Here is a 17,631-nt window from a genome sequence, read left to right on the forward strand (position 1 = left end):
AAGTTGTTTTTAGGTTGAATCTCGATTAACAGTGTTATTTATCTTAAGTAATGAATAATAATTATTTGTTACAGGTATGTATTCGTTTCAAGTAACTGCGCCTGTTGAGTTTCGCCACTCAACACTGTCTTCAAAATTTCACGGTGCGTAGGGATTCCTATCCCCAATTAGGTTCCCATTAGAATTAGGTTCCCTCTGTCTAAGCCGAATATGCGGGGCAAAGAGGAATAGATATTAAAAAATAGTCCTCAATAACATTTCATTATCATTTCTAATGTCACGAAGTAAGTATTCAAATTATGATCGTATGAAGACCAGCTATTTCTGTTTATATGTAAACAGTCTACATATTTCGGCCAAGGCTAGCTGTAAATAAAATTGACACATATTGCAATTGTCGGAAAGCTTACGAACATAACTATATATTATAATTTTTTTAACTATTTTAAGAACTAGTGTTGGGATCCCGGTTTTGTCCTAAAATTTGGTGGTTAAGCTCATAAAAAATTGGTTTTTAGAAGATCACTTTGCAATAATAATGAGCTGGTGAAGGGAACTGTCTTAATGGCGAATGTCTTAACACCAGGTTCTCTCTGCTTATCCTGGGATGTACAGGATAACGGGAAACTAAAAAAAACTTCACATTCTGAGCTTCAATTTAATATGGTATTTTAAATATATATATATATAAATTTCAGAGTTCTGTATCTTCATTGATTCCCCAAATTTAGTAATAATAGGTATCTTTAAACGCATAAAGCTATATCCCTCATATAGTAGGGTAGGTGGGTGTACTTTGTACATAATCTAAACGACTACGGTTTGGCAATTTATGAAATTTAAATGTTCTAATTGTACTTAGCGACGTGAGTTATGTTATCAGGACTTATTAACACGTTTCTAAAATAATAGGCCTTCAATTCATAGAGTGATTTTTTTATATAAAAATAGTAATATATTAGACTAGCGGACGCGCGCAGCTTCGCTTGCGTATTTAAGGGTGAATTCTAATAACCCATGAAACATGTGTTCAATGATATATTTTTAAGAGTCTAAATTTCAAATTTTATAAAAATCGGTGGCGATTTAAAGATTTTTCCATACAAACTTTCAACCCCTTATTTACACCCTTAGGGGGTGAATTCTAGAAAACCATGAAACATATGTTCAATTAAATATCTTTAAGAGTCTAAATATAAAATTTTATAAAAATCGGTGGCGATTTAAGAATTTTCCCATACAAACTTTCAACCCCTTATTTGCACCTTTAGGGGGTGAATTCTAGAAAACCATAAAACATGTGTTTAATTATATACGTTTAAGAGTCTGAATTTCAAATTTTATAAAAATTGGTGACGATTTAAAAAAAACCTATACAAACTTTCAACCCGTTATTTGCACCCTTAGGGAGAGAATTCTAGAAAACTATGAAACACGTGTTGAATTAAATACTTTTAAAAATCTAAATTTCAAATTTTATAAAAATCGGTGCCGATTTAAATTTTTTTCCATACAAACTTTGAATCCCTATTTCACCCCTTTAGGGTTAAAATTTTTCAAAATCTCTTCTAAGTGGATGTCCAGAATACGAAAGTAAACTTTTGTCCAAATTTAACGTTTCTACGCACAGCGGTTACGGCTGTGCGTGCGTCTTACCTCAGTCAGTGAGGACAAGTCCTTTTATATATATAGATAATGACTATGTTTAGTGGTCACATTAGTTTCTATTAGTATATCCCACGCACGGTATGGTAAGGCAAAAGAAATCTAGTGTTAAGACACTCCTTGGCCCATTTTCGCCGAATTTTCGAGACATTATGTGTTGAGTGGTGGAATTTAACATAACGCTGTTGATGGTTTCTTACCAGAACGAGGAAATGAAAATATTAAGCAAATAACGGAGTGTCTTAACACTAAAATATGGTCTCTACCTCACTGCTACAAGAGAAACATTGTGTTAAGAAAAAAAAATATCCAAAAAAATGAATTAATGAAAGTGATTCATATTTCACTTGAATTTTTATATTATAAATCATTTTTACGGTCTGGTTAGTAATAGCAAAATCTTCGTTTTAGCAATAAACCGGTAATATTATTTTTTGTGAGGCGTTTTGGAGTACAGACATAGAGTCAAAGTGGTTAGGCGATAGGCGGTATTGAATTATTTTAGTCGCCGCCTTTCAACACCCAAAGAATTTAATCTGGAAGTGAGAAGAAGACTATTAATACTAGGTTGTCTGTACAAATCGTACTATATGCGGAAACTACAAAAACATTTTCTGTTCATTTTGTTCTCGGATGCGATTTGAAATGATCGAAAAATTAGAAAACAGAAGCGTATCACAAATAGATCCAGTAAAGGAAATATGAACCGCAAATATTAAAGACACTGTACTAGAGATCGTTGTAAGGCGAGAATTTCTGAATTATCCTCCAGAGTATATTTCTATACAATATTTTTCTATATAAGACGGTACAAATTTACATTTGCAAGAACGTGGCTTGAATACTTCAAGAGTTTTAAATAAAAATGATTCTAGAATATAAACAAAAGTATATTGAAACTAAAAATTTGTTTTACTTTTTATAGAATAATATGAATAATAGGCTGGTCGTAAGTTCGATACTTGTGGAAGAGACGATATATATTATTGCCATGGCGTTGAGTTCTGGCATTTACAACTCAATGTCTCAAACAAGTGTCTTAACAATAAATTCTCTCTTCTTATCCTGCTATAGCTGCTTACGAAGCTTTCTTATATTTTTAAATCATCTGTCCCACAGTAGAAGACAAAAAGAATCATGACTTATGGAACCGAAATCTGTCACTCAATACTGGAAGCTTCTCTATCATATAGAATTCGCAATGAAGTGGTCCGCCAGAGATTCAAAGTCACCGCTGCAGGTAAAATCAGCAAACTTATGCAAAACTGGGCCAGCCATGTCTCCAGATATACATCATCAGATGGTCGATAGAGCCACATCGTGTAATAGTGGATACCGCATTTAGGCAAGTGTAGTATAGTGTAGGCCTTGCAGAATGACGAACAGAGGACTTAAAGAAGGAAACTGGCAGTGGATGGAGCCCGAGGCCCGAGACTAGGATAGTTGGTGCTCGATAAGGGAGGCCTACAGACGGAATAGACGGCGACAGGTTATAAAAATACCTATATTGCTAGGCTTACTTTAAAATCGTGAAGCTGAAAAAAGTTTCTGCTCCCTTTCCTCCCTTCCTATCCCGTACATTAATTCAATGACTTGTTTTCACGATTTCTTTGTCAATACGAACTCGACTCGACCAAAATAAAGAAATGTCACACGCAAGAATACTTGGTGCTCGGCAAACAGCCAATTTGCATACTCAAGATTTCATATAAATATCACCAAACGCTATATCACTGGCAATTATAATTTATTGGTGTTTAAAAGGACAAAGGAAGTTGAAAAAGTAATATAAAATATTTATTTTGAAAATATATTGTACTTTATAATTTGTTTTTCTGGCACACTTTGGGAGTTAATTTTATCAGAGTGGCTAAAGGAAAGTAAGGCTAATATATATAAATACAATTTTCGATATTTTCCTTTACATATATAGTCCGATATTGTTTTTTTACCTAATTTAAGGTTTTTTTTTTTTAATTAATTAAAACTACAATAATATGATTTTTGAATTGGGTAGGCAGAGGAGAAATAGTATAAAGACCAACCGTTCTCCGCTTTGTAATCAAATTCAAGATACGGCTTGTTAGGTAGTAGAACTAAACAATGTGTTTTAGTGTTAAAATGAAAATAATTCATTCCTTCAAGTGAAAATCGAAACCACAACCATCGCGATTACAGTCAGTCAGTACCACTAAGCGACCAAAGCCTTAAATAATATTTTTTTCTTAATAAATCAAATAAAGTAACACTCTCATATACAACATAATGTTACAATTCCAACTTCCTTCCATTATATTCATAGCTCGTTACTCACGCTTTGTTCGATAATTACCATATATTTGGCGGTTTTGAAACAAAGTGACTTACAAAAGAACGAAGTTTCAATCTGGTAATACATTTTATATTAAAACATGGGAATTGATTAAGCTCGTCTCATGTCAGCTGAAAATTAAATTATGTCAGCGTCTTGCCGTGGTTAGAATAGAGATGGATTATTTTTAGTTAGTTACTTTATTATATTACTAGCGGACACGCGCAGCTTCGCTTGCGTATTTAGGGGTGAATTCCAAAAAACCACGAAACATGTGTTTAATGAAATATTTTTAAGAGTCTAAATTTCAAATTTTATAAAAATCGGTGGTGATTTAATGATTTTTCCATACAAACTTTCAACCCCTTATTTGCACCCTTAGGGGGAGAATTCTAGAAAACTATGAAACACGTATTCAATTAAATACTTTAAAAAACCTAAATTTCAAATTAAATTAAATTAGGGTAAAAAAATTAGGGTAAAAATTTTTCAAAATGCCTTCTTTGTGGATGTCCAGATTACGAAAGTAAACATCTGCCCAAATTCCACGTTTCTACGCACAGCGGTTACGGCTGTGCGTGCGTCTTACCTCAGTCAGTGAGGACAAGTCCTTTTATATATATAGATTATGAGGCCTTGTGGCGTAGACAATGTCTGGGTGATGAATGCTGTATCCCTCGTATAGCTGGGTAGGTAGGGGGAACCTGGGAACCCAGTCTTCAGACATTTAATTTTGATATTTTTTCTAATTTAACCCATTTAGACCCATAGCCAAACTAGCAGTAAATAAAAGGTTTTTTAGGTAATCATTGATAGATATCGATGTAAAAAAATAAAAAACGTAAAAAAAAAAAAGTTTTTTTTTATTTAAATATAAAAAAATGCCGTCCTTAAATGGGGCCAATGGGCACATGTAGTATCTAAATTTTCGAAACTATTTTTGCGACACGAAATGTTTTATAACACTTTTTACACTATAAACACGTTTTTTTATCGCACATTGCACGTCTCAGTTGCTAGCAAAATTTTTGGGAGTAGTGGTCTACCCCGTGGTGCTTCAGACTTGGTACTGCAGAAGCTGCTGGTCGCATAAATACGTTGATGTTTTCGTCTCTTAAATCGTGACGAGCGATGTGACGAAAAAATCAAGCTAATCTATCCTGTTTATATTAGTTAGCAAGTGCAGGTGCCTCGAATTTGCAACAGCAAGATCCTATGTATGTGTGGATAAAACCTACCACCATTTATTGCCACGTACAGCATTGCTATATAGGTAAAAAGATTGATCAGCCTGATCAACCCCTCCCATACCACACTGTAAAACCTTCGCACTAATAAAATTTAGTTAACTTGGTAAAAGCAGTAATCAAAATCGGCTCGGTTTTTCTTTTCATATCCTTTACTGCTGAGTTTCATCTTTTAACAATTCTTAAATTTCTCAAGACGATCTTGTATATTAGTCGTAGTAAGATCACTTTTACACCAACGGAGTTGCTCAATATTACGGTTCCTCTACGTCTCTTAGCAAAAGGTTGATAAATGCTTCTTTTAGTAAGCAGGCAGATTAGCAGTGCTTTGTATATCTACATCTTCTTCGTCGATTACCACACCTGGTTTTAGAGGCAGCGCAACTAAATATACCTCTTCGAAGTCTTTTTCTTCAATAATTACAACTGCGATTGCTTCTTGAAGATCCTTATATTCATTGCCGCTACATATAACCGCTAAATATCCTAAGAGTCATTATGAACTTTGGATGGACATGCATATAAAAACATAAAAATTTACCTCTGATGTGCCCATTGGCCCCAATTGGGGACAGCATCGTAAAAGTTGAATTTGTCCTATTACGACTCTTCTTTTCTAATCAAATGTAATTATATTACATAGAATACTAAGTACTTAAGTATATTTTGTACCAAAACAAATGTATTTAGAAGAAAAATTTAAAAATAAATATACTTACGTTTTGCCTTCACAGATTTCGTAAAACAGCTTTACAAAAGGCACGAAATGAACGATTGTAAAAAATTTTTAGTTGGATTTTACGGCTACAACATAAGGATATGCTACTTATCTTTACAATTCTAGACATAGACTGCATAAAAATAAAAATATAAAAAAAACAAGGGTACTATTGTAGGCGTACCCAGTTGGGCACGGCGGGTCTATATGGGTTAAATATGTCTCTATTCAACACTTTTAATAATTCTGTTCTAAGTTAAATTATAAAATCGAAAATATAAAGTGCAAATAAATAAACATCTTACGGCTTTATAATTTGAAGTTATTAGATTAAAAACTTCACGAAAGGCAAACAAATGTCTATATTTTCGTTTTTAATCAACCGGGGCGGCGTCAAGCCCGCGTGTTCTTTTCACAAGCGTATCTAAAAAGGTGGCAAGGTTACATTTAATATTTTAGAAGATTGGGTTTTTAATCTTTAATGTGGTTCGGAACAGTTTCTAAGAGTTCTATTTATAGGTGCGTTCAATTTCAGTTTTCTACATTTTTCCAGTCACTATGGTTTTTCCGTAAATTAGGGTATACATCGGCAAACACTTTTAAGTCATTATATGTATTAAGCTACGCTTTGTTTCTCCAATAAGAATGTTTAAGCAAACTGAGATGTACTGCAAATGTTAAAGATAACAATCTATAACAGTTACCTTATGTTACCATGTAAAAATAGAAAATAATTTTGTAAACTTGTGCTAGGAATATTATAAATGTAAAAGTTTATATGGATAGATGGATGTTTGCTTAACTTTCATGCGAAAACTACTAAACAGATTGAGATGAAAGTTTACAGTATAATATACTCGTAGCTTCTTTTCTTCTAAAGATTTTCTATAACTTATCTATAATATACCAAAAAGTTCAAGCGGGCGAAGCCGCGTTTAAGTTGCCAGTAGTTACATATTACAATAACGTTAAATTTATTTCTTTGAAAAATATATAATAATACAATTAGTTCAATAATATCAAATCTTTCTTTTGTAAGGGAAATCAAATAAATATGACAACTTTTTTCCTCATTTTCCTATACGAACAAAATGAAATGCTAATTTTGAACTGAATAAATTTTACAACAATTGAGGTGTAAGAATAAAATTGAAACGTTCCATATGAGAACAAAGAAAGACTTCAATGGTAATTGTTCATTTGTAAGCAATGTGAGCAACAAAATTCTATTTTGAACATCCTCTTGTATTCATTGCTTTGTTTTATTTCATGAGATTATTATTGAAAGTGAGGGAATCGATTATCGTGTGCTGAACGTTTAACAGACTAAACCCCTCTAAATCCCGCATATAGCAAGGTAGGAAGAGAAAACCTAGTGCTCAGATACTCTGTTCTCCATTTACCACCCAATTTTCAAGACATTGCTAAGTGAATGACGAAAATAAATATCGCGATTTATCAATATCTCGTTACCAAAGCGAGAAAATAAATAATTTCTTTGAGTGGGAATCGAAACCACAACCATCGTATTTACAGTCACTTGCTGTGCCGCTACCCCACGACTGCCTTTGATTACATATTTGAAAAAGGAATTAACAATAAATTACTATAATTAATAAAAAAACATAATGGCCATGGCCATGGTAGATTGCCTAAATTTTATAGATGACTTGGCGTCTGCACCATTGCTATCCATGGTCACCAGTCGACCTTGCCGGTCAGTGTGTGGTGTACTTTTACCGGTATCGGTCGATTTTGCGATAAAAGACTACCCCAAATGGCGTTCGATGGTAAGAAAGTATTATTAAGTTGTATATATTTCCTGTAAACTTGAAAATAGTTATTTATATGATAAATTCAAATATTTTATTCCGAACCGGCGTTGGCGTTGAGTTACGCCCAATACGCAATGCCACCAGAATTCTATATATCTTTATATAATTAATGTAAATAATTTAATAATAATATATTTGATTCTCCACAAATCACACTGAGTATATAAAATAGTTATTTCAATCAACAAGCATTAATTATATTCATTAATATAGAGGCTTTAAAGCCTAGTCGTACTGTTTATATTATAATTCTCATAGTAAGACCGATGTAGTATAGTAGGATAAGATAATTATGGACTTAAAACACGACGTTTGCTAGTTCGATTCCCACTCAGCTAATAAATTAAGAAATACATGTTATTATAATAGTTTTAGTTATTAATTAGTATTCTTCATTTATAAAGTAACAAAAGCTATATACAATGTAGAAATTAAGACTGTTTTTAAAGATTTTTCTTACATGGTTGTTTAAAAATGAAATTTTGTTTAGTATTCATCTGAACGAATACGTATTGGAATCCAGTTATTTCCCTCGACTCTTAGAGCTGTGAACTTAGTTGCAGTGACATTTAAATTTTCAAAATTCTTTTCTTATCTTAGTTTCGTCGTTCTCTTTTGAAATTACTGTAATAATGAAATTTATCATATACACGTAAAGTATAAAGATAAATTTTATATTAAAATGTTTGATTTGCAATTAAAAATAATAATAAAATATATCTTAAACTGTAGTTCAAACGAGAAGACGAGACTCAAATCGGATGTTCGGGTCGCTAGTATACAAGGAATAATATTTCAATTACCAGATATGACCCACAAGAAGCCAAGCTATATATAAAACCATTTAAAAACACAGTAGTCAAATTCGGTAAACCTCATTTTTATTTACACTACTATGCACCTCAAGCAAGTTCAATTTGGAAATAAACAGACGTCAAAGTGAATGTGAATCAAACGAAGTGTGAGAAATATTCACCAAACGGTTTGGGGGTCGAGACTTGTGAAATTAAAGTATGTTCTTATTATTATGTCTTTTTTTTAATAGGTGGAATGTGAAGAACTTTTGAGAAAGACCGAAAAATTTGTAACAGTTCTTCATATACGAGTGTAAGGAATGCAACAGAAAAAATTGACTTTTTAGTTGAATTTATTTGTGAAATTTTAAAACGTGAATTTTGAGACCATTATAGTAGTTGCATCCGAATGTAAGTTAATGAATGAGACAGTAAGGCTAACTAACTTTTTCAATACTAGTTTTTTCTGTCCACCCTACCAAATAGTTTTTACTCTTATATGTAAAAAAGAAAATATTTTTCCTTTTACACAGTATATTGAGAAATCTTCTAAAATTCCCATACATTCCATAACATATGTATATGCTAAGTTTCAAATTTCTAAGTCCAGTAATTTTGTCTGTGCGGTGTCTCCCAGTGACAGGAGAGTTTTCTATGTAATATCTCTATATCTTCTTCATGTCTATTTTTCTATATAATCTTCATGGAACTCGTGGAAAACGATTATACGTCATTGTTATATTTGCAGCTTAGTTGCGAAATTTATATATCGTTTTGAACTGTTTCCGTGATACCTTCCATTGGAGTAATTTTGAATATAATTTCCTTATTTCTGCCATTATACGCATCTAAATGTACTTACATTAATTTGATTAAATACAACTTCCTATTATTGTTTGCGATCTAATATTATGTTATATTTGTTTACTTTATTTTTTTCTGGCATAGCACAGTGCGCAGGGAAAACTTAGTGCTTAGTACATAACGTAGTGTACGTTTCCCGTTTTTAAGCTTACTTTCGGGACACTACGTGTTGATTGGTGAAACTTAATGCCACGCTTTGTATACCACAGTTGGGAACATGAAAATAATTTAATTTGCAATTTACTGTTAGCCTATATTTTCTTATTATATTGATGAAATTAATTGATTAAACATAATTGCTATGCTTTTGAGATTACTCGAGTATCCAACAGTATATACGATGATTAGTGAGTTCTATCCTGCATTAAGGAATTAATTTAAAAATCTCGGTGTTTCACTACACAACATGCAAGAACTCTAAAAAAATTGATGAACATTTAAATATAAAAGAGAGATAAATAAAGAAAAAAGATAAAGTGGAACAACACTATTGTTTTCTATATTTAGTTATTTAAATTACGCATCACTCATGCGTATATAAAAAACTATTACGTGGTCCATCTATAAATAATACTAACTGCCCTTTCCTATAAATGCCAATGACTTATAAACAGTGATAGACAGTACTGGCAAGATATATGAATGTCTTTGATCAGCGTGGATGCCACGTGTTTTATTTTAGAACATCCTTTTTCTTTCTTTTCACCATGTATTTGTCATACAGCAGGGTAAAGGAGATAACTTTATGTTCTCTGACCCTGACTCCACTCCACACAGACACTTCTCCTGTCCGCCGAATCAATGCCATACTTTCATTTCTCTTATTTATTTATAAGTACAGATAGATTTTTTCACTTAGAGGTCATAGCACAGTGGCACAAGCGTGCGACTGTAAACGCAACCACTCGAGGAAAATAAATGTTTTATATTAATTTATAGATTCATAGAGTTCTGCCATTCAATATGCAATGCCGCCAGAATTCTGCTGACAATGGAGAGCGGAGTGTCTTAACAATAGGCTCTCTCTGCCTATCTTTTTTTCATGAATTACTGTTTTCTCTATAAATAAAGGTAGCTTTTACCCAAAAAAAGAAAGGTACATTGTCTAAGCTCTATCTATACCTATCTAATTAATAATTAAGATTTTTAAATTTCCAAAAAAATTATGTATTTGGATTATCTTAGGTATGTCTTTGACTATCTCGCAAATTGTACCAAAACATACCTTAATGAATTTACTGAGAATTTTCCCAAAAAAATGCATAACGACCCAATTCCTGAAAATTTCACCGACATTGAAAGGGAACAATGCGTATTGAAAACAACCGCGTGTCCAATGACCTTTTCCCGTCCAAAAGCGAGCGTGACGGCTGCGCGTGCGCACCAACCAAAAATAACATGACGGTGTCGAGTTGCTTTCAGTTTAGCTAAGAACGTGAAACCGACCGCCTGTGATATATCTAGTCTGAAACACCCGTATACCACAATGACAAGTAAATTAATAGTGTATTTTCGCTTGTGATTTGGATTTTACCCCCAGTTTTTTTCTTAATGTGCCATTAAATATTGTAAGTAAGCTTTTTTTACTAACACTTATTTTTTTTGAGTTACAGGTTTAGTCAATATTTAAGTTCCTTATTATAGTCCAAGAGCATGCGAATTTTTTCCTATTGTTTGTTTATTTGGTTTCCACTTTAAAATTTTTCTTTTATTTTTTTATTTATAAACACTTCTTAAAATGTTTGCTTCTGGAATTTTCCCACATTTTATACGGCGCGAGATTCTGTATATAAGCTTTGGTTATTTTGAGCTCCTTTGCCCTAAATAATCCTCATAAGACAAATTAAAATTAATATTTTTTTAACATTTTTTACATTTTCAATAACATTTTAGGTACAAATAAAACTACATTTAAATAAAATAAATACGAGATACGTATAAATGTCCATAAAAACCATAAAAATCATTTAATTAATTTTTTATTTAATTATAGGATGTAATAATTAATTATACCTAAAAGGTATTTTACACCTAACGTATATAATAAAAACACCTAAAGTTTTGTTTTAAATCCCAAATAATCTGCTAAATTATGCTTAAGTGTGCTTAACCGATTTATTATAAAGTAACGTAAATACAGCTGTGACGTAAGACACCATACTCACTACGTAGCTGCCATTTTAGTTTCAAATATTTATAGAATTATAGTTGTTATTATTGAAGCGTTAAAATTAACTTACTTCTGTAAATAACTAAGGAATTTGTATATATTATAATTTATATTCTATATTATAGTAGTTTTTTTCTCCGTTCTTATTTCATTCTTTCATAGTACAACCTCCTTCATGTGTTCTCCATTCAACGATACATTGGCAAAATAATTAACTTTAATTGACACGGTCAAATCAACATAATAAAAGCTTACTACTTACTATTTTACTTTGATTAATTTATTAAAATCAATATAAAAAAGTAAGATGTAATGAATTACCAACTACCCCTCATACTATACATAATACATACAAAGCTCAAACTTTCATTGTACTTTAAAACTTTTCCACAGAACAAATTGCAAGGAAATGTAAATCGTAGACGACCTTGGAGATGTATGACGTATGGTTTATTCATACATGTTTTTAATACGTCATGTACTGAAACCAGCTTTTTAGCGGATGAATGTTTTCTTTTGTTTATGAATTGAATTAAAATAACTGAATGCTTTTGAGTGCTACTTTGATAAAGTGTTTTTGTTTATAGTCTATTCTTTTCTGATCTTCTTTATCTTTACATAATATAATAAAGGTCCTTTCTCATCGATGTTTGCTTAAATATTGCAAACTAGGCTACAGATTTTGGAGCGGTTTTCACTAATTGGCACACAAGCAATACGTGTATTTAGAATTAAGCACTCCACCGATTTAATTCAATCTACACATTGAGCCATTGATTGAGAAATTGAGTAGAAAATGGCAACGGAATAGATGGAATGTCTTAACACTACGTTTCCTCTGCCTACACGACTATGTTCGAGATAGAGCTTGGTGCTTTTTTTATCAATGTAACTAAAAAAACTCAGACCCAACCAATAAATATATCATTTTAAGACTAAATATTTGATGTATACAACTCCGTACAGTGTGGTCTCGAGGGTAACCAATTTATTTGAACTCTTATGTAAATATCGCTGTCGTTCTATGTAAAGCAAGTAAGCTGTTTAAACTATTACTTTATTTTATTTGGAGCGTAAAAATTGTAAGCGATTAGTATATCTACTAATTAAATAATATTTGAAATCTCCGGTGGCCTTAATTGTTTAAAAATTGTTTATGTTAAAAAATCAAGAGAACTTCATAAATTTCAGGAACTAGTAGGTCAGGAACTAGTAGCTTTGTCTGTGTGAACTTTAAGATTTAGCATCTATTCTTTTGATAACGGATCTTAACTTTTGCTAATAAATTGCTCGTTTTCTATTCCACACATACGCACACAAATCGTTCCGTTCTTGAGGTATTGTGTGTTCAGCGGTGAAGTTCAACGCCGCGCTTTGTAACCAGAGTGAGGAAATAAAAATATTAAACATTTCAGTCCCCTAAGTGGGAATCAAACCCACCATTGTCACGTTTACAGTCGCCCGCTTTTGCATCTGCGCTACGACGACAACCGTAGAAGCCAAATATTTTATTGTAAATGCCATAATATACTCAAAACATAAAAAAACTATGTTTTTATCTAAGAAAATTCGTTTCGTCGTTACGAACCTAAATTATTTATTATTCAGTGACAAGTCTATTCCGATATAAATAGACTGTAATATAAATTGTCTACAAAATTTATTTATGGAATGTGTTATTTTCACTTTTATAGAAAAAAGCTGTTCCATACAATATTGTGTAAAGTTTGCTATATTTACTAGAAAAGACTATATAAGTTGAATAATTGAATTATTTTGGGAAATAATAAATAATCGTTAAAAAATCTCACTTTTTTAGTAACGTTCCTTTAATTTCTCATAATTTGAAAATATTCGTTATTTACAATTATGCTTAAATTATTTAGTCTAATCGGTGATGCAATATGTATAAAAAAATATTATACCATTTTTGAAGTTTTGACGAAAACGTAAAAGCACCCTTATTTTGAGGATAAAGACCAATAAAATAAAATTCACTTTCGTGTTCGTTTCGATCGGCCAAATACGAAGAAGACCATTAAAAAATCTGCCAACCACGTTCAAAATAGCACTGACGCGTTCTTGTATAATAAACACGAGATACGCAGTCGATATGTAGTAAAATTAATCCTGATGCAAATGTACGGCGATTTCTAGAAATAGACATTTTCAATTCTGGATATTTTTGGAACTTATTATGTTTAAAGTATTGGGTTTAAAAGTTTTTATATAATCAAAAATATTTATGTTATAGCACCTAGAAAAATGTCACGATATCTTTACACTGTTATATAAATCATAAAAATCATTCACGTTTTTTCTTAATTAGGAAACTTTTATTCTTTTTGAAACCGTCATGGCTCAGAGGAATAAATGTGTGTATTCGTGGCGATTGTAAACGATTCCTACTCGGGGAATACCTCACTAACTTAAATATCTTAGTGGGAACGGAATGTCTGAACATTAAGTTTCCAGGTTCCATCTGCTTACCCTTTTTTCCTTTTTACCGCTTATAGCAAGGTCTACAAAGATAACCTAGTGCATACTGAGTGATGGATTACCCACGCTTAGTCTCATAAGATAGGAGGAAATAAATATAATTTAATTATAATATTTCTTAAGTAAGAAACTCACAATCAATCACTTTTACAGTCAAATATTATTTTTCCGTGCTTCAGTGGCCTCGAAATATTAACATACTTATATGTTTTTATTATATATGTGTAATATTTTTTTTCTACAAAAGCGGACTACTAGCTTGTGTAGTACAAGCTGATGGCTATTTCTTAGAAAGTTATTTTTAAAAATGTTTTTTGTTTCTCATTAATGATTCATTTTTACATCTCTCAAGTTTACTTGAGCCAAAATGATGTATGCTAGAGAAAGATACAGAATACCTAGAGATGTCTCTGATATTAAAATTTTTCTTGCAATGATGTGTTCTCAAAAATATTCGTAAACAAAACTAATTTACAAGCAACAACAAAAGAGATTAATAGATTTATTAACTGTTAAAAAATAATAATTTAAAACGTAGCTCTCTTAATTCGTCATCATTTAAAACTGGCGTCATTATGCGTAGTGTTTTCAAAAGTACAATTCTCGCATTCGGGCCCACCGCTTCTAAAATGTAAATGAAAGCCGTGTGAAATGCCAGACGTTTGCTATTTTTAAATGGAGCCGGATCCTCTACATATCGCGCAAACACTAAAATTAAACCTGACAGAAATCCCAGTGACCATATTGCTAGTGTAGTGGGACAGTTTAGAATAGATATCTTATGTAATGGAAGCTAATGAACTAATATTTATGTACATTTGTGAAAAAAAGTATCAAAATTTGTTTATAATTTTAAGAATAGGTTGTAGTGATTATATATTATGGAAAACTCGCCATATTATAATGAATGTTTAATTTATCCCTTAATGTATGAAACATGGCAGAATACTTTTGTAAGCAGATAATTTTTATCTGTCTGTATATATTTCTATTTATCCAGGTTAAAGGTTGGAACAGGTTCAGGTTAAACTCTTGAACTTTTTTGGATTTTTAACTGAAAAATAACAACCTTGAAAAGATTATCTCTCTATCTTTCAGTAAAAATCCGTAGAACAACATATGAACTACATTCTGAACCGTAATTCCCACGGGTTCAGGTTTTAACTTTTTAAGCTGTGCTTGTCGTACACGTGTACCTATTAAATAGGACGATTGTGTGTGAAATTAAATAAAAACCTAAAGGATTTAAATTATAATTTAGTAATTAATACTTTAGACAACCATACTAAAATAAGATATAATATGTAAATACCCCCAAATAATATAAAATACATATTTATATTATTCAAGCGAGCGAAGCTACGGAGGGGCCGCTAGTATTACATTTTTTTATCAGCTTCACGCTATATCCTGCACACAGTAGAGTAAGCGGAGGGAACTTAGTGATGGAAGACACCCCGTTCAACACTTCTTGCCGAGGCATTGCGTGTTGAGTGGCAGAACTCAACACTGCGCTTTGCCTCGATACCAGAGTTAAGAAATGGAAATATCGAACTACATAATAGATAAGAATAACACACCACAACGGCCTCAACTTTCTAACTTACATAAACACTAAACATAAAACTTACATATATTGAATTAATTAAAAAAATGTTTTGTTTATTTTAGATACATAGTAAGAGGGTAAAACAAAAATGGAGCAGTTTGAATCACTGCTGACGTGCTGCGTCTGCTTGGACCGGTACAGAAACCCAAAGCTGCTGCCATGTCAGCACAGTTTCTGTATGGAACCATGTATGGACGGCCTGGTCGACTATGTCCGGCGACAGGTAGCGACTGTTTTTAAATAGTGTATTCTCTTATTACTATATAATATAGAAAAAGTTGTGTAAATTATAAATAAAATATTCCTTCCAGGTTAAATGTCCAGAATGTCGAGCGGAGCATCGTATTCCTTACCAGGGTGTACAAGGTTTTCCGACCAATGTTACCTTACAAAGATTTTTAGAGCTTCATGCTCAAATCGCTGGGGAATTGCCTGATCCTACTGCGGGTCAAGTTATGGAAAGATGCAATGTTTGCTCAGAAAAAGCATATTGTGCTCCTTGTGCGCATTGCGATAAGAAAGTCTGTGAAGAATGTAAATCTGCTCATATGGAAGTACTTCGTCGTGAAATAGCAAGAATTAATAATCAAATACGGAGGGGTGTAAATAGATTGCAAGATATTTTGGCTGTTGTAGAGCGAAATACTGCTAATCTACAAACAAATTGTGGTGCAGTTGCTGGAGAAGTAGATGAAATTCATAAGAGGCTCGCAAAAGCCTTGAAAGATCGAACTGATTTCTTAAGAAACGAAGTTGACCGTTATTTAGCTACTGAACTTAGAAACTTAACTCATCTTAAGGATAATTTAGAATTAGAGTTAAGTAATATACAAAGCAACTGTGATCTAGCTGACAAATACATGAACGATGATGTTGAGTGGGAAGATACAGAACTTGTTGATACTAAAGAAATATTTTTGAAAACTGTAGAATTTTTGCGTAATTTTGATTATGAAGCTGGTGATTACAATCGAAGAGTACGGTTTATAATGACTCATGATCCTAATCAATTAGTTATGCACGTTGCTAGTTATGGAGAACTGAATATCACTCAACCAAACGCATACTCAGTTGGGCTACAACAAACACAAGGCTTAACTAGATCCAAGAGTGACCATCGTTTAGCAACACAGTTTCGTCAGCAAGAAGAAGCTAAAGGATATATGGAAAATGATGAACCAATTTTAGGTGGTCGTAAGTTTGGTGAACGTCGACCACCTCCACCAGAAAAACATACAAGAGACTATGGTGCTACTGATGACTATAGCGGTTATGAGTCAGAGCATAGACCTTCGCGAAGATTTCGCTCTCGGTTCGTGAGAAGTCATCAAGCAGATAATGATTCTGATACTGAAACGACTACAAGATCAACAAAAAGTGAGCAAAAAGAAAAAGAAAAGGAGAAAGTAGCTGATACAGAAGATGCTACACGTGGGCCTCTTAGCGGAATATTCAGATTAAGTGACTGTCCTCGCGTAATGCAGCGAATATTAGATGTAGACAGTGGTAAGAAAAAAGAGAAGAAAGAACCTCCTCCACCGCCGAAACCAGTTCAACCAGCACCGCAACCACAACGTCGTCCACCTCCACCAGCAAGACAGCAGAGTGAAGACGACGAAATAACTCGTCTTAAAAGACAAAATAAGGGTGCAGCTACATCACAGGAACCTGATCGACCAGTGCAGCGACCTGCAGAAGAAGAACGAAATTCTATTAATCGTAAGCCTCCAACACCAGCTCGCGAGGTGAGTTGGGAAGAGGAAAGAGAGTAAATCAAATATATAAACAGATATATAAAATAAGTAAATAATCATCGATACTAACATGGAAAACGAAACAATTAACTAGGGCATTCCACTAATGTACACTCCATGATAATCACACATAAACACAACACAACAACAAATATTACCAAACTA

At 32.6% G+C, this 17,631-nt stretch overlaps 1 protein-coding gene across 5 annotated transcripts in view; it reads left to right on the forward strand.

The window, feature by feature from the left end:
- The window catches only part of tn (tripartite motif containing protein thin), a 70,231-nt gene that overhangs the window by 39,203 nt on the left and 13,397 nt on the right, over positions 1-17,631 (forward strand). For 3 of the 5 annotated variants that reach the window (XR_014878535.1, XM_085194103.1, XM_085194106.1), the window contains exons 1-3: positions 10,844-11,002; positions 15,775-15,935; positions 16,024-17,457. Coding sequence is in view for 4 of the 5 variants with exons in the window: in XM_085194103.1 (XP_085050229.1) it covers positions 15,801-15,935; positions 16,024-17,457 (1,569 nt within the window). In the remaining variant the exon portion in view is untranslated. Of the gene's footprint in view, positions 1-10,774; positions 11,003-15,774; positions 15,936-16,023; positions 17,458-17,631 lie in introns of those variants that run through there. The other 2 variants (XM_085194105.1, XM_085194104.1) reach the window with 2 other exon arrangements.

This window comes from Heliconius melpomene, chromosome 12 (genome assembly GCF_056956725.1).
Source record: "Heliconius melpomene rosina isolate 202511_hmr_F chromosome 12, ASM5695672v1, whole genome shotgun sequence".
NCBI classification, from domain to species: domain Eukaryota; kingdom Metazoa; phylum Arthropoda; class Insecta; order Lepidoptera; family Nymphalidae; genus Heliconius; species Heliconius melpomene.